This window comes from Mytilus edulis, chromosome 2, assembly GCF_963676685.1.
Source record: "Mytilus edulis chromosome 2, xbMytEdul2.2, whole genome shotgun sequence".
NCBI classification, from domain to species: Eukaryota; Metazoa; Mollusca; class Bivalvia; order Mytilida; family Mytilidae; genus Mytilus; species Mytilus edulis.
The window spans coordinates 10,635,389-10,662,396 of record NC_092345.1 but is presented as its reverse complement, the minus strand read 5'-3'; the positions used below and the strand labels follow the sequence as shown (position 1 = coordinate 10,662,396).

At 32.6% G+C, this 27,008-nt stretch overlaps 2 protein-coding genes across 4 annotated transcripts in view; one reads left to right on the top strand and one right to left on the bottom strand.

The window, feature by feature from the left end:
* The first annotated feature begins 927 nt into the window (after positions 1–927).
* Positions 928–3,119, top strand: LOC139511429 (E3 ubiquitin-protein ligase TRIM45-like). The gene has a single exon (XM_071298174.1). It carries the CDS (start codon positions 952–954, stop codon positions 2,932–2,934), a length of 1,983 nt encoding a protein of 660 aa, XP_071154275.1. The 5' UTR covers positions 928–951; the 3' UTR covers positions 2,935–3,119.
* Positions 3,120–13,641: 10,522 nt separating this feature from the next.
* Positions 13,642–27,008, bottom strand: part of LOC139510118 (centrosomal protein of 192 kDa-like) — a 64,875-nt gene continuing 51,508 nt past the window's right edge. For all 3 annotated transcript variants that reach the window (XM_071296420.1, XM_071296419.1, XM_071296421.1), the window contains exons 34-44: positions 25,371–25,431; positions 24,627–24,692; positions 23,956–24,061; positions 22,166–22,343; positions 20,612–20,691; positions 19,774–19,869; positions 19,388–19,495; positions 18,790–18,833; positions 17,564–17,687; positions 16,493–16,551; positions 13,642–15,729 (exon numbers count right to left, since the gene is read on the bottom strand). In XM_071296420.1, coding sequence (XP_071152521.1) covers positions 15,594–15,729; positions 16,493–16,551; positions 17,564–17,687; positions 18,790–18,833; positions 19,388–19,495; positions 19,774–19,869; positions 20,612–20,691; positions 22,166–22,343; positions 23,956–24,061; positions 24,627–24,692; positions 25,371–25,431 — 1,058 coding nt within the window. In that variant the 3' untranslated portion in view covers positions 13,642–15,593. The remainder of the gene's footprint in view (positions 15,730–16,492; positions 16,552–17,563; positions 17,688–18,789; positions 18,834–19,387; positions 19,496–19,773; positions 19,870–20,611; positions 20,692–22,165; positions 22,344–23,955; positions 24,062–24,626; positions 24,693–25,370; positions 25,432–27,008) is intronic.

Here is a 27,008-nt window from a genome sequence, read left to right as displayed (position 1 = left end):
ATGTTTAACAAAGTAACTCATCATTATTGCCAAGATGCTTTAAGTACTTCATTGAGTAAACATGATTAATGCTCATCAAATGATATCCAGATTGATAATAAGAACTGTATGCCATTTTGGCCATGAAGATCTTAACAAGGTCACATTTACAAATCCAACAAACAAAAAGTTATCTCTGCCATTTTTCAGGAAGTGCCATCAAAGTCAACATGTTGTCTTCTTTAGAAAAAAAAACATCGTTTGTTTAAATTTAATCGTTTGCCTTTATGCCGACCAAATTTTTTAACCATGAGTGTGGAAACCGAAAAGTAAAAATTAGACACCCTCTTCCTTTGATCTGAATGAGAATAGTGTTTTCAAGAGATTATTTGAAATGTTCCATTTGAAAAAAGGATATGTGATTGATTTTTTTGGTATCACCGCTGTCCTACATATTGGACATGCATACTCTGATATTTTGTCGTCTTTTTTGCGTCCAATCGATAGAATAAACTCGACCGGTCAGTGTCGCTGTAACCAATACAATAGTATGATACAGTAACTGTAAAACTGACACTCACTGTAAAGTAAAAAAGCAGCATAAAATACAAAGATGGGAATATGTGCACAATTTATTTATTTGATAAATTGAGATAAAATTTACCAGTAAAAAAGATTTATGATAAAAAATTAATAAACAACAAACGTCATATATGTCATTGAATAAATGACAAGAAGAAAACATGTATAACTAAACGAAATTTGGTTTATAATTCAAGTACGAGTCCCCTATCTTTAGTATTGATGGTTGTTTTATAAAGAACCTGTCTACCAGCTTTGGTTTTGAAATATTTAGTGTATATATTCACAAAACGTCCTGCAGTTAAAAATAGATAATTTGCACGATGATCACGTGAGACAAATTGTGTATAACCTCTCAGATAACCTAGCTGTGTAAGGAATATTGCAGGTATGGCTTTGTCTAAACCTTTATCTGGTGATTTAGAATTATTGTCCTGTCCAATTTGCGCTGAAACATTCAAATCGCCGAAAATACTACCATGCTTACATACGTTTTGTGAACCATGCATACACGAGTTTATTCTATCGATTGGACGCAAAAAAGACGACAAAATATCAGAGTATGCATGTCCAATATGTAGGACAGCGGTGATACCAAAAAATTCAAATGAGGCCATTGAAAAATGGACAAGCTCATTACCGGACAATACCACTATATCAACTATGGTCGCGTTATCAAAAGGTGACAAAACACAGGAGTGTCATGCTTGTAAACGATGGAACGAAAAATCAGATGCCAAGTTTTGGTGCAAGATCTGCGAAGAAGCTTTATGTGAAAAGTGTAATCAAATGCACAGCCGAATGAAACTGTTATCCGACCATGCTGTAGTCAAAATTGAGGAATATGCCTCAAATTTAACTGGAGTAGATTTAAATGGTATCTCCAATCACTGCCGTTTTCATCCTTCGAAAGAAACTGAAATATTTTGTTTTCGTCATAGAGAAGCATGTTGTGTTTTGTGCTTGAATACAAAACATATAAGATGCACGGAACTAAAATCAATTGAAGGCGTTTTGAGCGAGGATGATATTTACGAAGGCCTTCCAGATATAATAGAAAAAGTAAAAGATGCGACAATAAAACTTTTAAAGGAAAAGGAACAACAAAAGTCGGACTTTATTACAAATACCGAGACCGTCGAGGAAGAAGCAGCGAAATTAACAGAAATGACCAAATGTAATTTAGACAATTTGTTTGAACTGTTTAAAAAACAATTACATATATTTCGCGATGAACAGAACACTAATCATAATGTTCGCATACGTTTATTGGAACAATTTGCCAAGAGTCTTGAACACTGGGTGAGTGTTTCGAAAATTGTGAAGGACGAAGGGTCCAACATTCAGTTGTTTGTTCATGTAGAGACTATGAGAAGCCAAATTAAAGCGAGTATCGTAGAACTTAGTAAAACATTTCATAATGATAAACTTGTCACGCTTACACTAAAAAAGAATGAAATAGTTGAACAGTTACAGAATGCAGAGATATTAGGTACCTTTGAGCAAAAAGAAGAACTCTTAGTAGACCAGACTGGTGATCTCTACAAATTGTGTAAAGAACTGGGTGTAACGACTGCTTATACATTTCAAGAACTTTGTGTAAAGAACCTAAAAACATTCCATTTTAAAGGGTCAAATATGACATGTGGGGTTTCTATTGGTGAAAGATGGGTAATAGTAGGAGATAAAGCTGATGGCGGGAGTAAACTACACTTGCTCGAGAAGGATACCGGGGCCAAAATCTGTTCAGCAGTATTTGCAGGATTGCCGAAACGATTATGTTATGACATTACATTCAATCAAGTTTTCATTTCTTGTCATAAAAGCGATTTGTATGTTGGCACAATACATGGAAATGAAGTTAATAAGCCACAGAAAATCGCCTTTGATAAGGAATCAGTTGGAACATTATTTTCTCACAACAAATGTATTTTCTTGGTAGTGGAGAACGCAATTAAAAAATTTGTTACAACATGCAGTCCTAGCATTATAAATAACCTTGCGACTTGTTTTTCAACCGATACTAAAGGTGCATCAAATGGTATGAGTATACATAACGGTGATATTATTTTCACAACAAAGGACAAAGAAATCAAACGCACGACATTAGAAGGCAAAGAAATATATTCATATAAGAACGAAACAATTAAGAAACCGGAGAGTCTGGCTGTGTTACCATCTGGACTGGTTCTATGTGTTGATACATATAACAAAGGTTCATTACATGTTCTGTCTGCCGATGGTACAAAACATAGAACATTACTTGAACATTTTGAGAAGATACAAAATCCGAGAGATATCTGGCTGGATGTTGATAAAAAAACTGTTTACATAGCTGGAGGAGAGTATATCGAAGCGTACTCTCTATTTTAGTTGTGGTTAGAGTTTAGCAAAGTACGTGTTATTTGTTTGTTTTCCAACTCTAGTATTTGCAAAATTCATTGATCACTGACTTGGTCAAATTGAATCAAAGTATTGTACTTTTATTTCATTTTAGTATTCAACTGCGTTGTTTACTTGGTTTTTGCTAAAATATGGAATAAAAAAATAAATGTTGATCAGTTTTGTAATAGTTTAGTATATCAACTAAATTTTCAAACAGGTACAAAGTTTGCAAAGAATTTTTTCGACCCGTGATGATCATTTGTACTCTGAGCATTTGCATACATGATAAGGTCGATTTCTCTCAGAATCAGCTCACCAACATTTTCTAACTTTTTTTGGTAAACAATTTTTAAAATGCCTAGCCTTCACAATCATTCTAAAACTCGAAGTTAATTTTGTAAAATGACTGATAAAAAGGAAGAAATTGCCTGTCATAGATACTAGTCCGAGGATTGAAATTTTGTACTGGCACTAGACGCGCATTTCGTCTACAAATGATTCATCAGTGACGCTCGAATCCATGGAATCTAAAAAAGTTAATAAGGCCATGTTTCGCCAAATGTGGATATAGTGCTGGGAGCAGATTTTACACAAAACGATGTCTCTGGAAGAAAATTAGGACAAATGAGTATTAGATCCTGTCATTATATGATAGATTGGACTAGTCAAATTATATTCTCATATAGGATGGTAATTAAAAAAGTTGATACATCATTACCGCATTAAGTGTAGAAGGATTATATACCCATTTTTATACGCCCGTCAATATTTTGACGGGACGTATTATGGTATACAAATGTCCGGTGTCCGTCCGTCTGTCTGTCCGGCGTAAACATGTCGCACCTTAGTTTGAGAACGACTTATCCAAATTTCATGAAACCTAATATAGTTGTTTCTTATGATGGTCAAATGATCTGTATACTTTTTGGTGAAAATAAGATTAAAACTTTTTGAGTTACGACACTTTGTAACTAAAACAGGGGTGTGTTTTTTTCACATGTCGCACCGTATCTCAAAAACGATTCTTGATTATGACTTAAAACTTTAAACACTTCTTAGCTATATTAATCTTAATATCTGTATACTTTTTGGTGATGATTCAAAATTTTCATTTTTGAGTTATTGAGTATTTTGTAAAAAAAGGGGGATGGTTTTTTTTAACATATCGCGCTATATCTCAAAAACGATTTATGATTATTGCTTAAAACTTTACACATGTCTTTGTTATATTAATCTTAAGATCTGTATACTTTTTGGTGATGATTCAAAATTTCATTTTTGAGTTATTGAGTATTTTGTAAAAAAAGGGGGAGGTTTTTTTTTACATGTTGTGTCGTATCTCAGAAACAAATTTATAAAATACATGTCACACCCTATCTCAAAAATAATTTATGATTATTGCTTAAAACTTTACACACTTCTTTGTTATATTAATCTAAAGATCTGTATACTTTTTAGTTTTAATTCAAAATTTTATTTTTATTGATATTTAGTTTTTGTAAAAAAAAAAACAGGGTGGGGGGTTTCACATGTCCCGCCGTGTCTCAAAAACAATAAATGGTTATTTCTTAAAACTTTCTCAGAAACTATTTATGATTATTACATACAACTTACATACAAGACGTCGGGCGTATCATGCGCTCATGGCGCAGCTGTTTATTGTTAATAGAACAAGCTAACTTAATACATTGACTTATATCAGATGATTATGACACTGATTTTTTTTCAAACATGCATCTTAACAATAATCTATCATTCATCTTTGACACATAATTTACAGAATCGTTTTATATCGTGAAGATCCAATGTTATTATAAGTATACTGTTGAGGTCATGAATTGTTTAATAAATGTGTAATTAACAGTTATATTATAGTTGTGTATAAAGTATCTTCTCAATTATATATAAAAATAGATTTAAAACAGTAAAATCACAAACTCCGAGGAAAATTCATAATGGAAAGTCCGTAATCAAATGGCAAAATCAAAAGCTTAAACACATCAAATGGATAACAACTGGGATATTCCTGACTTGGTACAGGCATTTTCTTGTGTAAAAAATGGTGATTGAACCAGTTTTATAGCTAGTTATACCTCCAACGTGTATGACAGTCGCATCAAATGCCATTATATTGACAATGATGTCGATGAGTGAACAAAACACTGACACATAAGGTTCAACATTGTGTTATCATCTTAACCACTATAAAAACAAACAAATGTAACAAAGAAGCACACAAAGGCATACATCAAATTTAACAACCTCATTTTACTTTTTTATCATACGATTGTATTTATCTAAGTTAAATCCACCCATAAAGACATATAAAAGAATACTATAACACGTTATTAAGATGATAAAGTTGTACGTCAGTATCCAGAATTTTACTTCAAGACCTTCGTTTATCATTTGTTAAGTTGATACATAATATCTAGATCTGGGTACCTTCTAATGAACTTCTTTTTTAAGAAAAAGGACGAGACGTTCTTTGACATACCCCTGGTTCATCAACTTTCTGCTATGAATGTTACAGTTTATTGGATCAATACAAAATTAAGAGGATTTGAAATTGAAAATCATATGCTACTGGTGACGTTTTACAAAGTCTGAGTAGGAGCTGCAAGCTCCTGAATATCGAAAAAGTTGGGAAATCACACGGTATATCCCATATGCAGGTGAAGGTGAAGTTGAAATGTAGTCAATTAAAATCACAATTAAAGTGGAGGTGATTCCAATTACTAGTAACAATCTAGGTAACAATCAAGAGTAATTATTTGAAAATCATTATAGTAGGTGTTGGTAGATTATAAGAACTTTAACTTGTATATGAATTGAATTGGAGTATTGATACTATACTTTCATAATTCCGATTAACTGTTTAAAATTTGATATCTTATGTTTTCGAAGTTAATAAGTTATAGTTATTGAACAAGCAAGTCGGTATATAGGATTAATTGCACGGCTCGTGTGACCCTAATTAACCCGAACGACGTAGGAGTTCGGGTTAAAGGGTCACACGAGCCGTGCAATTAAATCCTATATACCGATTTGATTGGCCAATAACTGTTTAAACACATGACGCAATCAATTTACGTGAACGTTTGAGAAATGAGGACGGTATTCCGCAATCCACGAATCCTAGGAAAGTTTCTTGTAGGGAAAAGAAAGGGGGAAATACGACTTTGCGGGTAAGTTTTGAATTAAAAACTTTTTTTAATATTCAGACTTATTCTAAAAAAAAGAACAAAGAGATTTTACGCATGTCATGTGTTAAATAGTAATATTTCATATTAAAAAACCTATATGCAAGTGTATGTTTAAATATAAAAAATGAAGATGTGGTATGATTGCCAATGAGACAACTGTCCACAAGAGACCAAAATGACACAGACATTAACAACTATAGGTCACCGTACGGCCTTCAACAATGAGCAAAGCCCATACCGCATAGTCAGCTATAAAGGGCCCCGATATGACAATGTAAAACAATTCAAACGAGAAAACTAACGGCCTTATTTATATAAAAAAAATTAACGAAAAACAAATATGTAACACACAAACAAACGACAACCACTAAATTACAGGCTCCTGACTTGGGACAGTCACATACATAAATAATGTGGCGGGATTAAACATGTTAGCGGGATCCCAACCCTCCCCCTAACCTGGGACAGTGGTATAACAGTACAACATAAGAACGAACTATAAAAATCAGTTGAAAAAGGCTTAGCTCATCAGTTGGACAAAATTACAAGTGGACGTGGCCGGGTACTTGTACATCCCGACAACAAAAAGACACTCGGAACAGATCTGAGAGTACTCGCAGTTATCTGACAGCTAGTTCAAAGCCACTAACAACTAATAAAAAAAACATGCATCTAAGACTAAACTATCAATCCGTACACATCCAACATCCAATGGATTTAGTGTAAAGTCGTCATAAACAGTCAGAGAAAAACATGACCTTGTGCAATGCCAAGTTACAGGTGTCGACAGATTGTAGATCCATGAATGTGTATATGTATATACCATACTAGTAATATTTAGTTTGCTTTTAATTTACTGATAACAAAATCCATATTTATACCAATAAAAACAATATTCAATGATCGTATTACAGTGTTGAATTGGTAACCTTTTAGAATAAGTTTTTAAAGGAGCGATAAGTTTACAAGGATCATTTCTAAATTTCCGGGCACGGTTAACAACATTTCCGTAAAAATGAAGATGTGCTATCCCGTTTGAAATAAGTTTTCTACAGGTACAACCAAACTTCAAAACCAAATCTTTATATCTATGGAAAAATTTAGTAAAGGTTTTAAGTAATTTATGGTAACGATATCCCTGGTTTAATAATTTACCAGTAATAAATAGATTGCGTTCGTTAAAATCAAAAACGTCACAACAGACACGGGCATAGCGAACGAGCTTTGATATATAAACACCGTAAGATGGTGCCAAAGGAACATCCTCATCTAAAAATGGAAAATTAACAATAGGGAACGAAAAATCGTCCCTTTTGTCGTAAATTTTAGTGTGGAGTTTCCCCGTTTAAAACCGAAATATCTAAATACAGGAAAGGACAGTTATTACCGTATACATTTGATTTATTTAAAGTAAGTTCCTAGGGGTAAATGTCAGCAGTATATTAAGAAAATTCTTAAAATTTAGTAGCTGTTGATCTCTCTTTTCTTAATTCTAGCGCAAATAACATGTCCAAAGTTGACTATAATTATTAAAATGATATTTAAAATTCGGCAAGTTATAATTTATGAATTCTGTACCATCTTAAAATCGTAGTGATCACATTGAAAATCGCTTATAAATTCAAAGTCACTAGACCATGCCCTAGGGGTCAGGACCCCAACATAGTCCCCACACTGATATGTTTTGATAGTAATTGGACTTCATACAAAATAGGGGCGAAAGATACTAGAGGGACAGTCAAACTCATAGATCGAAAATAAACTGACAACGCCATGGCTAAAAAGGAAAAGAGACAAACAGACAAATAATAGTACACATGACACAACAAAGAAAACTAAAGACTAAGCAACACGAAACCCACCAAAAACTGGGGGTTATTGCAGGTGCACCGGGAGGGTAAGCAGATCCTGCATATGTGGCACTCGCTGTGTTGTTCGTGTTATTACAAACCCGGTAAATAGTCTAATTCGGTAGGTCACATTCATGAAAATGAAGTGGATTATAGTTACGACGTTAGGAACATATCCGATATCATCTGTGAAACGGTTATTCCATAACGGTCAACCAACTCGTGATGGCGTCCGTAAAATTTACGAAGGGATGACTTATACTTCACCATTTGGAACTGGAAAGTTCACAATTGGGAAGCTGAAATCATCTCTTTTGTCGTAAAGTTTTGTTTTCAACCGACCCTCATTGTCAATTTCTAGATGTAAGTCAAAATATGAGGCCGACTTAACTGTATCTGTTGTATCCTTTATCTCTAGTTCGGTGGGATAGATACGTTCAACAAACTCACCAAATTTTGAAGTATTTAGTGAGAGAACATCATCTATATAGCGGAAAGTAAAGTTAAAGGATATTGCTAACTTCTCATCTTTCTTCCTAAGTTCCTATATGAAGTCAGCCACATAATAATAAAGAAATAAGTCGGCAAGAAGAGGGGCACAATTTGTTCCCATTGGAATGCCGACAGTCTGTTGAAAAACACGTCCTCCAAACGTAACAAATATGTTATCAATCAAGAAATCAAGCATCTTAATGATGTCGTTTCAAAGAATTTATTGTTTGAATCAGAGTGCTCCTTTACAAAGTATGATTTACCTGATACTTGTATCTGCGTTGGCCATTCTTTTTATGTAACAAAGCAATACAAACTCTTTCGATTTGTCTTTTAGTTTGGAATGGTGAATACTTGTGTAAAGTGAGGAAAAGTCAAATGTTTTAATACTATTGCAAGATGAAAAGAGTCTTAGATTGTATGTACTCTAAAAGATTTTTGGAATTTTTTAGTATCCACATCTGATTCACGCCACCTGGAATAGGCAGTTTCACAATAAATTTGAAGTCCGACTTTGATTGCTCATTAAATAGATGTTAATAATTCAGAAAGAGGTTTCGGAAAAATATTATTGATCTTTTGTTTAGTTGACAAGAAGATCATATCAAACTAACTAAAGCAGAAAACTTAACATTAAAAATTACTTATTAATTCAAAGTTACTGAACCATGACTTAGGGGCCTCAACATAGTCGACAAACTGTTATGTACTTAAAGTAATGCAACTTTATATTGCAAATCTATGATCTATCACAAGTGGTTCCAAACAAACTAACTTGAGCCAAAAACTTAACATTGCGTCTATTTTCCGATTTTAAAACGACCTTGAGAGGTGAACACTGACAAGACTGTGTTTCTTTGTCATTCAAGTATTACCCTATAGTTACAGCAGTCCATTCATGCTAGCTGGGAGTATATTGGTCTTCAGTGTCTTGCTGGGAAATTATTATTGTCAAGTCAGGTCTGCCTAAATGTCCGTTTTTACGAATTTTTGACAAAAGGGTGACCTAGATTTTACAGACTAGATTCCTATTGGCCATATTATACCTCGTTGTGTTCCTATACCACCTAGGCATGCATGTATGATAATAGTTTATACCAACAGTCACCTCCACTTACGTAGTGGCCATCAAAAGATGCCCACCCCCACCTGATTTTGGCTACTTTTCACGTTTTCCCGATTTTGAACTCTTAAACGGCTTTCAAAGTGCCATATTTTCATGAACAGACATCCGAGAAGAGTTTATGGACCATCAACTGCTTGGTTGAAGTCCCTGCTATCATGACAGTTCAGCTGGGGCAATTAAAAAAAAAGTATGGAGGGTCATACGGGCCATCAAAGAATGGTTGTCGCCATCACGCCTACAGGCGGGATTGGGGGTTAAAGGCTTAACAGCAGGTCTTTAGAAGGAAAAGTGCTTTTCCAGTATGAGGATAAAATGAGCTCAAATTAAATAATAAGGGTCTCTTAATTTGCACAATTTTATTTAAACTGCAGTTTATATCTTATCCAAATAATGTTGCCGGTTCTGAACATGTTGCAAAAAACAAAAAATTGCAAATCAAAAATTCTTCTACTAAGTAAATGTTACCAACTATCTTTGTAAGACATTAAATCTAGACCAACAGCTAAGAACGTTAAAGTGTCAACAAAAATAATCTAAAAATGTTGTTTTGTGTCATTTGAAGATTAACAGTTGTAGAGTGTCTCAATTTTTAAAGTATTTTTCAACACAGGGCATTGAAAATGTACTTTTTCAATGTAAACAAAATTAATTAAAAAACTTATGTTATTGAAATGTGGATTCTTTCTTGATTGCAAAAATATATATTCACTTCTAATAAAAATTCAAATGACTAAAATAGACATTATGATTGATGGGGAATAAACTAATAAACAATAGTTAGTTATAATTAAAAGTTTTAAAATTTCAAAACTGTTTCAAGCCAAATCGTGATAGAAAAATAAAAAATGAACTAATCTAAATTGTTGATTAATTACAGATGATTATTGGAAATAGGCCGTACTTGAATACCTTTTATATATGTAACACTCCCAAACGTGTCCGATTCCCACAAACGTGTCTATTCTCCCCAAACGTGTCCGTAATATTCAATATTTCCCAAACGTGTCCTATTTCATAACCCCAAACGTGTCCGATAATTATTTCACGCCAGAACCCATCACGTCTTTTAGCGCTAATACATGCATGTCCCAAATCAATAACGTTTACCGCAATTATGTGATGGGGGACAAAGATGATGAAGTGGGCATTTATTAACATTAGTTTGTTCAATGCCAGTTGTTAATGATTAGCATAAAAAAATATTGCAAATTCAATCTGTAACATATGAATTGACTTTTGACTGAAATTGATTATTGTCCAGTTGCAAGTATTTCATGCTCATTTAGAGCGAACATACAAATAATTATTGTACTGTTAAATTAATCGTTTAATATGTAAATTAGTTTGTACTAGTAAACTCCGTTGATGCATTTTATATTAATTCAGCAGAATTGACTTCCTTTCTTTCAACAGTTCTGATAGTTTAGATTATAAACTGGGAATCAGGTTTTTCAATAAATTTTAAGTTTCAAACATCAATAAAGAAACATGAACAAGAGACATAAAGTCCAGTGCCAAATATTTAATGAATTATTTGAAAGATATCATGTTAGCAATAACATACATTTGTCATTTCGGGGCCTTTTATAGCTGAATATGCGGAAACGGCTTTGCTCATTGTTGAATGTCGTACGTTGACCTATACTAGTAGCTGTTAATTTCTGTGTCATTTGCAATCATACCACATCTTCTTATCTATACTGTAGATAGGTTCTTTTATCATATCAGATATTTAAAATAAGACCTAAATTTAACAGTTATTCGGGATTAACACTAGTTGGGATTTTAATCTAAAAAATTTAGAGTTAGTAAAAACTTTTTTATCACTTCAGTAAGAAACGCGCAAAGAATGGGACATTCTCCCGTCACGAGGTGTCTGATTTATTATCTTCACGTATTAATGATATTGACACGAATGATAATTTCAGTAAAAAAAAATATGGACACATTTGGGGGATTGGACACGTTTGGGTGTTTTTTTTAATGGACATGTTTAGGCGTTTATACAAATGACACGCTGTGGCGCCCTTTTATATTTAGACATGTTTTGCAGTTCAGTGACGTTGATGTGGACACGTTTGGGGTAATCGGACACATTTGAGGGGAAGGACACGTTTCTGAGTGCTACATATATTCATATTTATATTCATATTTCATTTTTTTTTTTATAAGATCTTGTTAATCCATTAATCATTTATCTTTCAGACATAATTTACAGAATCACTTTATGTAATGTCTAATATATACATATCAAACTTCTAATATATATATTTGTGTATTCAATTATGAGGTCAAATATTTGTATATTGAAGTATAATTATGTAACACAGAGGTTGAAAGGTAATGTGGTCAATATGATTAACAGTTTAGGAGGTGGGGCATTGTAATTAAAGGTCTAACTTGTCTCTGATTGTTTGTTGATAATGACAGTTGTCAATCATACTAGTATTGTATCAATACTCAATTACCTAATCAAAATGTTTAAAAAAAAAGCCTGCACATCAACACACCTTAATGACATACATGCTTAAATGAACTGCTCCAAAAATATACCCATTTTTTTCAGTTTATGTGTATTATGTGCACATACATGAGAACTATAGGGAACTATATGTCAGTGTGAATACATTTAGTAATAGTAGCTAACCTGTCGTGTTGTTAGGGAGGCCAGTGCCTAAGTAAAGATTTAGAACAAGTTCCAATCTTTCCAAAAATGAGGTGACTAAAGAATGACCTGTTAATGGGTATGAGACACAGATCTATGCAACACCTCCCACCAACTTTTGACTGCCATACCTACATCATATGTCTTCAATTGAGAGACTTTAGTTGCAGGGAGACAAAATGAGATTTCAACATTCAATAATTTTATTTTATAGCTGTCATATTTGATAACAGTAGTGAAAAGTCTAGCATATATAAACCACTGTAAATATTAAAGTAACTGAATGTGAAAAAATATATATAATTCAGTGTGTCAATTAATGATTAGATTATACAGAATATTTCAAGTCACTTTGTCAACCATCTTTATGCTTTAATATATCAATTGTTGTCAATTATACATTTATAAAATGATACGGAGAATTAAGGCTATTTGCAAATATACCATATACACTTATGAAAATCTACTGAAAAAAGAAGTAATAAATGTTTAACTACATTTGTCAAGAATAACAGGTTGCCATACCATTATTTATTAAATATCTTGGAAAAATATATGGTAGGATGATAATACCTGTGTAAATTCTGTCATTGTATTTGATTCATAGTGTTGCACAACAGTTCAACAGCTGTGAGATTGTTTTTTCAAGCTTCGAAAATAAGGTGGTTTCTACAAATACAAAGAACATAAATAGAAAAAAAACTTAGAAATCAATATAACCTTATAGACAAAACCCAGTTAAAGATTATGCATTCTTAATAAATAAAAGGGGCCAATGAACTTTACAAGTTCATAGAAAGACAAACGGTAAGTTATTTTTGTTCATAAAGATCTGTGAAAACAAAATGTACAGGTAGCCATCTTTTCTTATATGGAAAGAAGACAATATTATATTACACAAAACAAACTATGATAAACCCTCAGATCTTTGGTAAGTATGAAGAAGACTAACTTCAAACTTTAAAATAAACCAGACGCAAGAAGTATTCATATTATGAATATCAGATATCTGATTGGCAATTGATTTGAAACATGGGAGATATCTTGAATAGGTAAATTTAATAAACAAGATGACAAAAATTTGGTAAACATCACACAGTACAGATGATATATGGTAACAAATGTAATACAAGTGATTTGTATTTCCCCCCCCCCCCAAAAAAAAAAGCAAAAGAAAAGTGTAAAAGATATACTGTGTACATCCAGTATTTCTCCACCTTCTGAGGGATGTTCTGGTTAAAAGTACTATCTGCATTCAACTTAATGCAACAAAATACCCTAGAAGATTTTTCAATATACAACGAGTAGATGATAACAGGGACAAACCATATGATAATGATGATGATGATGATACTGTAAAGTGGTTTATTTCAAAGGTGTTTTTTTTTTTTTTCCATTTCTAAGGTTAATCGTATCAAAGTGGGTAGACAAGGGTCCTTGATTCCCAATTTCCCTGTCCTCGACTCCAAATTCTTTCAATTCAATTCTATCCCTACCCCAAATGAAGAACAGAGAAACTTTTCCAGAATATCTTTAATTTTTACTCCCCTCTTATCCAGGTTGTTTTATCCATGACTCTCTCTTCAGACCCCATTTCCAGGTTCATTTACTCTTTACATAACCAATACTATCAGTGGTCATATTTTCAAATTTTCATTTCCTTGATCTCAATTAATAATCGAATTTACACAAATGGATATTCTAGTATTCTGAATATGAAAATTTTTACACTTCACAGCGTATTATATACATAATGGGGTTTATGAGAAAGTTTTTAGAATCTAATTTATTTTATATCTGTAATATCTGGATAACCATAAACTGGCTTCAAAATTCTTAGACTCTTAATATGTTTGAAAATACCTTCAAAAAATAAAATGACTGGTTATAACTTAAATTAACAATCGATGATGAAAAATAAACAGATATTCTTGAGTAACATGTTAAAAATTGTATACAGTATTACCAAATTTGCATTATTAGTATAAAAATGAAATTTGTGTAAAATACTCATTTAAGTTCAAATAATGCATAAAATTTTGATCCATACGGTTCATCCTATAGATGACTATAGATTTAACATGAGGTAACAAACAATGAACACAAATTGGTATATTAGGCCATTTTAATTGTCCATACTAAAAAAAGTGCAGAATAATTTGATTTTTTTACAATACCTTTGAATATTCCTGATTCCTGAAATGTATTATGATAATGAATTTTAAATGAGCAAAAATTCAGGTGAATTAATTCCTATAGTGGATAAAAATATTCTGTTTCCTCTTCTGGTCAAATGATTATTTAAATGTTCTCCTTCTTCCTTTAAAATTTGGAATATATATTTTTCGCCAAGATTTGAAGTAAAAATTATTTGATACATATTTTCCAAATGTCTTTCCATCTGATCCATAATAACAAAAGTTCTTTACATACCATTATAAAGGTCCAGACCTCAATATTTACACCTCTATGAATATCATTGACATATTTAATACAAGTATTTATAACTATTTTTATATCTTGGTGAATATATTTAGTTACACTACTTCAAAAAACTAAATTATAAACATGAAAAATCTAATGACTGGACTATTAGTAGTCATTAACAGGTGGCAAATGCATAAGACATATATTAAATATCATACATGAAAGACATAAATTAAAAATTTGTGAGTTCTAATGAACAAAACAATTGACAACCACATGAGAAAATAAATTATACATGAGACAATTGAAAACTTATGTGAAATAAGGCCACTGTATTTAGCACCATATTTCATATCACAGCTTATTTCCTATATCACATATTCATTTGTTTGTTTATCAAAAGTAATTCATTAAAAAAAATACCACTCCAAAATGATGATCTTTTTAACATCTTGTTTAATAGCATTACATTTGCACCTGGTAAATAACAAATATAATGTTTCTAGCCTATAATTTAAACACATATATTGTCAATTTTCTTGCAAAAGAATGTTTATGACATTAAGATACAACTTGTACTTCTTCGAAAACACATTGTTTGTATAAAGATGTATTTGTAAGGCCAAGAAAAGATATACAAATCTGTTAAAGGTTAAATTCATCAAAAGTAAGCAGGTAAATTCATTTTATCATTGAAAACAACTTTGTAGACCTATATAAGGGAACAACCTTTACATTAGTAGCACATGAATCTAAATGACAATAGAATGGGTTTGGGAAGGCACAATCCAGGCAGGTAGGAATGCCTTAAACAGATATATTTTTTTTCTTAGCCTATTTGTTACAGAAACAAAAACATTCAAAGTTGTCTCCCTTCCAATTTACATCTTTTTACATATTCCATGAACTTTACAGCTGACAGTACTTCCAATGTTAGCTTTAAATATAACAAGTCCATCAAATCCACCATGCTGACTGGGTCGGAATTCTATTGGGAATCTAATGAAGCTTTTAGGTCTGCAAAATAAAAAAAAGTCGAATAAATAGAAATTGGATTTAACAGGACATTATCAGGTAGAGCTAAATAGGGGACAATTTGGCTGTGCAAAAGGTTTATATGGACAGCAACTTCAAGAATTAATCAGGACATTAAATAATATCATTGTCTCCTAAATAAGCCAATTCATTGTTTGCATGACATATTTGCCACTGAAAGCAAAGCAGCAATAATAAGTCATAAAACAAGAATGTGTCCTCAGTACACGAATGCCCCACTCGCACGATCATTTTCTATGTTCAGTGGACCGTGAAATTGGGGTAAAATCTCTAATTTGGCATTAAAATTAGAAAGATCATATCATAGGGAACATGTGTACCAAGTTTGAAGTCGATTGGACTTCAACTTCATCAAAAACTACCTCGACCAAAAACTTTAACCTGAAGCGGGACAGACGGACGGACGGACGGACGAACGAATGGACGCACAGACCAGAAAACATAATGCCCCTCTACTATCGTAGGTGGGGCATAAAAATCCTACCTTACAATTAATGAATGCCATCTCAAGATTTTATATTTTTCATTCACAGGCATACAAAATAATATTTTTTTTGTTGTTGCTTTGTGACACTTCTCCAAACATATAAGTTATGTTAGGGCCTTTCATAAATAACTCTACAGTGAGTTTTGCACATAATTGAAGTCTGTTCAGATGCTTTTTTTGGGCTTAAGGACTCATTGACAATCACACCACATCTTTTTAATTTCATATTTTACTTACTTTAATGTAAAACTTGAATGCTTCACTACAAATGGCAGCTGTGGAGTTATTACTTCAACCTAAAAGGTAACAATCAATATTACTGTCTGTTAATTAATGTTTGTTTACCTTAAGGTTATTTTACTTTGTCCAGACAATTTACACACAAGAATGTGTCCATAGTACAAAGATGCCCCACTCCCACTATCAGTTTACATGTTCAGTGGACTGTGAAACTGGGACCAAAACTTTAATTTGGCATTAAAACTAGAAAGATCATACCATAGGGAACATGTGTACTAAGTTACAAGTTGATTGGACTTCAACTTCATAAAAAACTACCTTGACCAAAAACTTTAACCTGAAGCAGGACAGACAGACAAACGGAGGGACGAAATAACGAACAGACCAAAAAACATAATGCCCATCTACTATCGTAGGTGGATCATAGGTTGGGCATAAAAAACAAAATTGTAACAGTTCTATGAGAAACAAACTTGATCACTTTATATCAAAATGCACCTTTTCAACATCTTGGGTCATACTTTTCTGTTATAACAATAAAGAGTCTGACCCCAAGATGGACAGTTGTCTCAGTGGCAATCATACCACATCTTCTTATTTTTACTTATTAATAGATATATGTAGAATACTTTGAGCTTCCTTTAAGTAACTATATAGGAATAGCCCAAATTATTTGTCATATATTTAAACATGACTGAAGAGTACTTTACCTAGACTGGTTTTCAATGAATTTTTTAAGCAATTTTTCCATAGATCCAGAAATGCTATGTTATTTTCTCTACTTTAATTGTGTAAAAGACCCTTTGTAGTTGTTGTGGAATTCAGTCAAAACCTGAATTGATATCTGGTTTTCTATCAATTTTTAGTTTGGAGGTTTGTCCATTATTGAAAGCTGTGTTTATTGCAAAATAACTTTCGTTTGCTGTCTCATTGAGGTTTGACCCTAATCTCCTATTTATCACAAAAGCATACACAGAGGTGTAAACAATTTAAAAAGTTTGTATCTTTGTAAATGAAAAAAACTAATAACAAATTAATAGTGGCAAATTAATTTATACAATGACTCACAGTTTGTGGAGCAGAAGATCTATTCTTTAACTGGACTTTTAACATTTGTACATGTCCAATATCACACGGTGAAAACTTCTGAGTCTCTTCTTCATTCTCCAGGGTAAACAATGATGCTTCATTTCTAAAATATAACAAAAAGTCATCAGTTTCTGACCAGTGCCAACAGTTTAACCTCACTGAAGTAAAACTTTATTATAATTCTTATATGACGTGCTTCTTTCGCTTTGTGATTAAACCCATGCTCTAAATCCAATAAAATTTGTTTGCACATGCGTATATTGACTATTTTTTATATGACATGCTTCTTTCGCTTTATGAATAAACCCATACTCTAAATCCAATATTTTTTTTTTGCACATGCGTATATAGACTACTGCAGAATAATGAATCTTATCAAATTGGCATGCATTTAATATATTTCATTAACTTAAAACACTTCCAAACTCTTAAATGACGCACATGTTGTTACTAATTCATTCATTATGACTGTAATGTGTTGCATTCCCAAATTGACATATTTGACCTAGATACGACAACCGTTCATGCTGGCTGTTCCAAAACTCCTCCCTCTCGGGCAAAAATAATCACGAATATACTGCCTACCCATGTTAAAACTACAATAAAGTATAGCTTGCATCAATCTATGAATTTTATATCTTTCATTAACTTAAAACACTTCCAAACTCTTAAATGATGCACCTGTTGTTCTCAATTTATTTTTCATGACTGTAATGTGTTGCAATTTGAATATGACATATTTGACCTAGATATGACAACCGTTCGTGCTGGCTGTTCAAAACTCCTCATTCTGTCTGAAAAATCATTTTGCCAGATGTTTGCATGTTTTCAAACAAAAAAGGGAGGTTTATGGAAGAGCCTTCACAAACACTCAACACCTATACAAATCGGACATAGAAATAACCTTAATTGTCATCGCTTGGGCAAAAATAACACGAATATAATGCCTACCCATGTTAAAACTACAATAAAGTATAGCTTGCTTCAATTATTTCTTAATCAAAATTAATTTTTTTACGCAAAAGAGAAATCTTAAGTTCTGCTTTAAAAGAGTTGTCTCATTGGCAATCATACCACACCTCCATATTTCTATGACAGCTTAAGGTTGAAACGCCGTCTTAATACTTAAGCAGAAGTGTAACATTCAATTATTTTAACATTCAGATTTAGGAAAATTTGCACTGTAATAAATTTCCATATTTTACCTCTTCCTTGCATCTTGTTCTTTTGGTTTCTTCTCCTCAATACTCTAGAATAATATAAACATGATTATAAGAGAAGTGATAGACATCAAAATGATATTCAAACTCATAAGTCAATAATAAACTGACAATGCCTTAGCAAAAACTGAAATATATGAAAAGACAAACAGAATACACAACACATAGAAAACTAGAGTGAGAAAAATGAACACAACCAAAAACTGGGATGCTTTCAGGTGTTCTTGAAAGGTAAGCAGCAGATCCTGCTCTACATGTGGCACTAGTCATGTTGTTTAAATACAAGTACACAAAGTCTTACACTCTGTTATGTTTTAAGATACAGAGAAACATGTTCAAATACAGCCCTGCCGAAACCTATCTATACTGAACTTATGTATCAGTTCAGAACAAATTCATCATTCCCATGTGGGTTTAGTCTGGTTAGGTTTTATCCTTATTCATACTATTGTGAAGACTTGTCTAATCAATGACTGAATTAGTTTTAAAAATCAAAACTTACTAGGTTTTGAATTGATAGAAGTTTAATACATCTATTTTTGTAATCTTTAATTCATGCTTTTAATACAGTAAGTTGACTTACCTCCCCTTTCAGCTCTATCCTAACACTGTTAGATGTTGATCCTCTAGACTGGACTTCCCAGAACTGGGAAAACGTTCCCTTAGATCTCGGCATAAACTGTACACATATCTAAATAAGTCAATTTACTCAAGTTAATCAAACAAATAAATCACACATTGAAAAAAATAAAAATAAATAAAAAACCTATTTTCAAAAACTAATGATTTTTTTTTCCATTGTTTAAGGCCGTGTGGTGGCCTATATTGCTTATCTTCACTTTATTTAAACTCTGGTGGAGAGTTGTCTCATTGGAAATCATACCATCTCTCCTTATTTTTATATAGACATATTTTCAACATTCAAATAAATAGTGATTTAAATTAAATCTGCCATGGTATGTTACTTACTTGTATGGTGTGTTTGCCATCTAAATGTCCAAACTTTTCTGAGAATGCAAACACTTTGTACGTAGCTCTAAATACATCCTTTGAATTATCTGCACCCTGTCAATGAAAAAATCAAAATGTACATTTTTGGGCTGTGCCCATGATTCAATGTATTATCATTGCTATAGCTTAAGTCTGGTTTGAAGGAGAGTACTGATCTGATAACTTGCCCAACTCACTCACAATTAAAATCAATGAACAATAAAGTGATCAAGCATACATTCACCTGCACCCTGTACAATTTTAAAGTTTAAAGGTTTCATACCTGCCAACTGTCACTATTTGCAGGGGATTTCCCACATGAAAGCTCCAAAATGGAAATTTTGAAATAGCAATTTTGTCGACAATTTTAAACAAAACAGTAAATTTTACAAAGGCTTTAGGGTTTTAAAAGTATGAAGAAGCCAAAAAAAAACTATATTAAAATAAATTTGAAGGCCCCTTAGATTTTTTTAGGACTATAACAGCCCTCTTGCACGTAAAGCCCCCATTGGCATTTTGAAAAGTTGGCAGGTGTGAGGTTTTATATTAAAAGTTACTTGACTATTGAAGCAATGGCCTGGAAATAAATAGAACTTGTCCACTCATATGTTATCCCATGTATAGCATTTGATTAAGCAACTGGAAACTACTTTCCTGCACAAATTTCAATCTATTTCAAAGAAGGTTCTACTAATTGGATATAAAGTTTATGAGTAGGCTACAGAAACCAAAATGATTTGCGGATGAGTAAAAATCTATAATATATCGCTTTCTAAATACTAAAAATAATCCTTATTACTTCATTGAGATGTCTTACCTTGACATATGGTGGAGCAAACACTGATATTGTCCATCGTAAAGTCTCAGTAGACACATTAGAAAGGTCAATGTAGGTTTCTGCAATAATTCAAATCAAGACACTTTTAGTCGAAATATATTTGTGTACCTTTCAGTATAATCAATATATAATACAACAAGAATGTGTTCCTAGTACATGGAGCTGCCATCTGCACTATCATTTTCTATGTTCAGTTGACTGTGAAAATGGGTAAAAACACTAATTTGGCATTAAAATTAGAAAGTTCATATCATAGGGAACATGTGTACTAAGTTTCAAGTTGATTGTACTTCAACCAAAACTTTAACCTGAAGTGGGACAGACAGACGGACGAACGAACAGAGGCACAGACCAGAAAAAATAATGCCCATAAAGGGAGCATAATTAATGGAGCATAAAAATAAATTGTTACAACATTATTTTATTAGACAGTTCATCTGTACATTGGAACCTACTGAGTATCCTCTATTTTAGTTGAGAAGTTGATTTGTGTAATCTGTACATTGGATATTTTATAGTGTGTCTTTCTATGTTGTGGTGTTACAGTATTGTTTCAGGTTAAGGTGAAGGTTGGCGACTGTTAAAACTTTTAAACTGGATTCATTTGTTTGTACCTGTCCTGGATCAGGAACCTGTTTGTTTGTGGTTGTCGTTTTTATATGCGATTCGTAAGTGTTTCTTGTTTCTAGTTTCTATATAGATTGGTTGTCTGTTTTGAGTGTTTTTACATTGCCTTTGACTTGTAAAGTCTATACTGAGACATACCTGACATATCCCCAATTTTTTGGGGGAGTAGTTGACTTGTGTTGTCTGTACAATGGAACCCACCTGACATATCCCCAATTTTAGTTGGGGAGAAGTTGACTTGTGTAGTCTGTACAATGGAACCCAACTGACATATCCCCAATTTTAGTTGGGGAGAAGTTGACTTTTGTAGTCTGCACAATGGAACCCACCTGACATATCCCCTATTTTAGTTGGGGAGAAGTTGACTTGTGTCAATCTGTACATTAGAACCTACCTGACATATCCCCTATTTTAGTTGGAAAGAAGTTGACTTGTGTAGTCTGTACAATGGAACCCAACTGACATATCCCCTATTTTAGTTGGGGAGAAGTTGACTTGTGTAGTCTGTACAATGGAACCTACCTGACATATCCCCTATTTTAGTTGGAGAGAAGTTGACTTGTGTAGTCTGTACAATGGAACCCAACTGACATATCCCCTATTTTAGTTGGAGAGAAGTTGACTTGTGTAGTCTGTACAATGGAACCTACCTGACATATCCCCTATTTTAGTTGGGAAGAAGTTGACTTGTGTGGTCTGTACAATGGAACCCAACTGACATATCCCCTATTTTAGTTGGAGAGAAGTTGACTTGTGTAGTCTGTACAATGGAACCCAACTGACATATCCCCTATTTTAGTTGGAGAGAAGTTGACTTGTGTAATCTGTACAATGGAACCCACCTGACATATCCCCTATTTTAGTTGGAGAGAAGTTGACTTGTGTAGTCTGTACAATGGAACCCACCTGACATATCCCCTATTTTAGTTGGAGAGAAGTTGACTTGTGTAGTCTGTAGACTTGGATTGTCTGTATCAGCAGGTATACAGATAGATGGTGCAGCAGACACCTGTTTAAACAGTGGCATCAAATTCTTGTTGGCATTTCCTTCAACTACATCTTTTCTTATCTGTACATTTAGAATCTAGAATAAAAAACAATCCATATTACTAAATGTTTTGTGTACATTTGCAATACATCTCAGAAGTAAAAAAAATCTAGAATGACTTCAAATTGTCATCATTTAAAGAACAAGAAATGTCTCTAAAATGCCGTCTAAACTAATCATTGATATTATGTTGATAGTCCTAAGTATAAAGCTAAGCTTTATTACAACTGTCACATAAACTTAATATTAACCAAGATAACTAAACAAAGACCAATGAACCTTGAAAATGAGGTCAAGGTCAGATGAACCATGCCAGGCAGACATGTACAGCTAACAACGCTTCTATACAACATATATAGTTGACCCATTACTAATAGTTTAAGAAAAATAGACCAAAACGCAAAAACTTAACACTGTGCAATGAACCGTGAAAATGAGGTCACGGTCAAATAAAACCTGCGCGACTGACATGAAGATCATAAAATATTTCCACACACCAAATATAGGCGACCTATGGCATATAGTATTAGATAAAAAGACCAAAACTCAAAAACTTAACTTTGACCACAGAACCATGAAAATAGAGTCAAGGTCACATGACAACTGCCCGCTAGACAGGTACAACTTACAATCATTCCATACAACAAATATAGTAGACCTATTGCATATAGTATGAGAAAAACAGACCAAAACACAAAAATTTAACTATAACCACTGAACCATAAAAATGAGGTCAAGGTCAGATGACACCTGCCAGTTGGACATGTACACCTTACAGTCCTTCCATACACCGAATATACTATCCCCATTGCTTATAGTATTTGAGATATGGACTTGACCACCAAAACTTAACCTTGTTCACTGATCCATGAAATGAGGTCGAGGTCAAGTGAAAACTGTCTGACAGACATGAGGACCTTGCAAGGTATGCACATATCAAATATAGTTATCCTATTACTTATAATAAGAGAGAATTCAACATTACAAAAAATTTGAACTTTTTTCCAAGTGGTCACTGAACCATGAAAATGAGGTCAAGGACATTGGACATGTGACTGACGGAAACTTTGTAACATGAAGCATCTATATACAAAGTATGAAGCATCCAGGACTTCCATCTTCTAAAATATAAAGCTTTTAAATGATATGTCATGCCTATATGTAATCGTTATAGTATACTGCATATATTGAAAATTAAATGGTGTTCTGGAACACATAATCAATGCAAAACATTCAAAGTTGATGAGCCTAAACTACAGATGCAGGGAAAATAATCTACTGATAAAATAACATATACAAATGCTAATACAACAGTGTACCAAATATCACTGACTTACCATTATTGGTTCTCCTTAAACTGTTCTAGTTACTTACTTGAACAAGTAAACTTTGAAAAAGTTCCTCTGTTAATAGGCTATAACTATTGGCATATATAATCTCCATGGAAGAGTTTCAAAGTCAAGAGACCATGACCAAATGACTCCATGGATACAAGATGTGCTACTGTTTATACTAATTATAGATACTAAGAGGTTCTAAATCTGATGTTTAATAAAAACAATAAAATATATTATGAGACAAGGTCACAAAAGTTAATGTTCTTGTAAAACAACCTGACACCTCCAACAACAGGACTGTACCATCATACCTTGTACTGATGTTCACATGATATATGAACTGTTCCCTGCCATGGTAATGTTTCCATATTCTGTAATACTCTGGCACTTGGACTTATGCATATAGATGTTGTGCTTCTGTAATAAAACATATTTTTAATGTACAATTAAATCTTGTAAATAGATATAGGAAGATGTGGTATAAGTGCCAATGAGACGAATAAATTGGTTTAAAACGTTTTAATTATTTTTTTCAAAAAATTTCAAAAAGTTCATCCACCAAAGACATTATTTCATGAATATCCGTCTTTAAGCATTTGTTTATATGATCACAATGTTTGGTACTGGCATTTCAATAATTTTCCTGTAATTCTTGTTTGTTGCAGTTTACAAATGTGGATTTGATATTTTGGATTCAAATTCATGAACACCCTGTACAGTGAAACATACATGATAGACATTTTAATACTGTAAACCAACTTATTTTCCAAGAGTAGTAAAAAATAACGTGAAAATAAATCGTAGCGAATATGTAAAACTTTGACCTTTACACCAAGTAGACTAGAAAATCGTGAAATCAAATAACCGGGAAGTGGACTACAAAGGGTCAAACACGAATTAAAAATAAGTTGGTTTACAGTTTTCAAATTTGTAAAACTTTCACTTTTACAAACATACTCAAATAATTATTCTGATTTCTTACTTTGGTGAAATGGTTACTGTTTCAGGTGTAATCTTCACCCACTGTCCAAGCCATGACATTTTAAACCTGAAAAATAAAGTGTATTTGGTAAAAATAATCACTAACAGTAAAAGATGTATGAACATATAAAGCATACAGATTACAGAGTAGTTTACCTTTAATTGTGCTATTTTAAGATATTTTCCTTGATATGCCTGTGGTTATCTAAATATTTATAATATTTTTGTTTTTTCGAGTAGGCACAGGGAATTATAACACTGTTAGATTTCTTTGCCTGTTAAAATCTTCAGTTTGTTGATACATGTATAGTTTTATGTACATTACAGCATAAAAGACATCAAGCATAGAATTCTTTTAAATCAAATTCTTAAGTTGCAGTAAGATGAAAACTAATGCTGCATGTTGCATGTCTTACTGTGACTTTGGGATGATGAACAATTCCTTTGCTTTTGTCATAAATCAATACCCCATATCCCTTTCTTTTTTATTATACAATATCTACTTTAGAAGGTAAATAATATATTAATGTTCTCCATTCCTATATTGTAGTAAGTTTTATGATTGATTAAATGATTGTTTACTTCTTGCCACTTCAGAACATAAAGGCTTTATTATGGTAAGATAATCAACACCAAATCACTCTATTTGTTTGTTTTTTCTTCATTTCAAATAAAAGCAACAGGCTTTCTTTTACACAACGATGATTGTACAAGTCCATTCTATTACCATATACATCAGACTTACACAAGTTCTCTATTAAGGAAGTTGATTATCTGGAACTTGGAAACATCAGGTCGATCGTCAACTGTAAAATATATTTTATCTTAAATAAGTTAAATATAGGGATAGTCTACAGAGAACTTTATAACATGAACTTGAATGTGTCTCTGTACTTTATAACATGAACTTGAATGTGTCTCGGTACTTTATAACATGAACTTGAATGTGTCTTGGTACTTGATAACATGAACTTAAATGTGTCTCGGTACTTTATAACATGAACTTGAATGTGTCTCGGTACTTTAGTAATGACCTAACATTAAAACCAATAAAAAAAGTCCTGATTCAGAGATGTAGACTCTGACAAGACAATGAAAATAATGAATCAATCTTGAAATGGTGAAAAAAAAATATCTTCATCTATATAAGAAGATTGTTATGGGGAGAATGGTTAATGATTGATTAAAATCTGTGCAAAAAGGGTTTATCGTGACAACAACATGGTTGAAATAACATACTTTGAAATCTATGATGATATATGGTAGTCAAACAAAATTTGGGACCTTATTACCAACATTGCTTATGGATTAATTTTACAAAGCTAAATATTCAGAGCCATTCATCAGAGACTGCCTGCAAATCTAATCACAGTCACCTCAGCACATGAGATCTACCCAGTTTTTGATGGATATATATGGAAGTTTTTAACGACCTTGACTGGCTATACAGCCCTTGCACAGTTGGTTTTGATGGAGTTCATGTTGCTCAATCTATATTTTTCTATATGTACATAGTGTTTTGTAGACTTTTGTTTTCTATATGTACATAGTGTTTTGTAGACTTTTGTTTTCTATATGTACAGTGGTAGACTTTTGTTTTCTATATGTACAGTGGTAGACTTTTGTTTTCTATATGTACATAGTGTTTTGTAGACTTTTGTTTTCTATATGTACATAGTGTTTTGTAGACTTTTGTTTTCTATATGTACATAGTGTTTTGTAGACTTTTGTTTTCTATATGTACATAGTGTTTTGTAGACTTTTGTTTTCTATATGTACATAGTGTTTTGTAGACTTTTGTTTTCTATATGTACAAAGTGTTTTGTAGACTTTTGTTTTCTATATGTACAAAGTGTTTTGTAGACTTTTGTTTTCTATATGTACAAAGTGTTTTGTAGACTTTTGTTTTCTATATGTACAAAGTGTTTTGTAGACTTCTGTTTGTTTTATTGTTGTTTAATTATTTCTGGTTTATATATAACTTATGACTTTGATTCTTTGATTGTCACTTTGATATCTTTCCTCTTTTTTCCATTCCATATCAAATTGTTGAGCTGTGTTATATATAATACAATTAAATATAAATGTTCCCGTGAAATTGGAGTGAAAACTCTAATTTGGCATTAAAATAGGAAGATCATATCATAGGGAACATGTGTACTAAGTTTCTAGTGGATTGGACTTCATCTTCATCAAAAACTACCTTCAACAAAAGCTTTAATCTGAAGCGTGATGAACGGACGGACAAACAGACGAACGAACGGACAGACGAACGAACCCACAGACGAACGAACCCACAGACCAGAAAACATAATGCCCCGCTACTATAGTAGGTGGGGCATAAAAATATAAAATGAACAAAATATAATGGCCTTGTAGTACA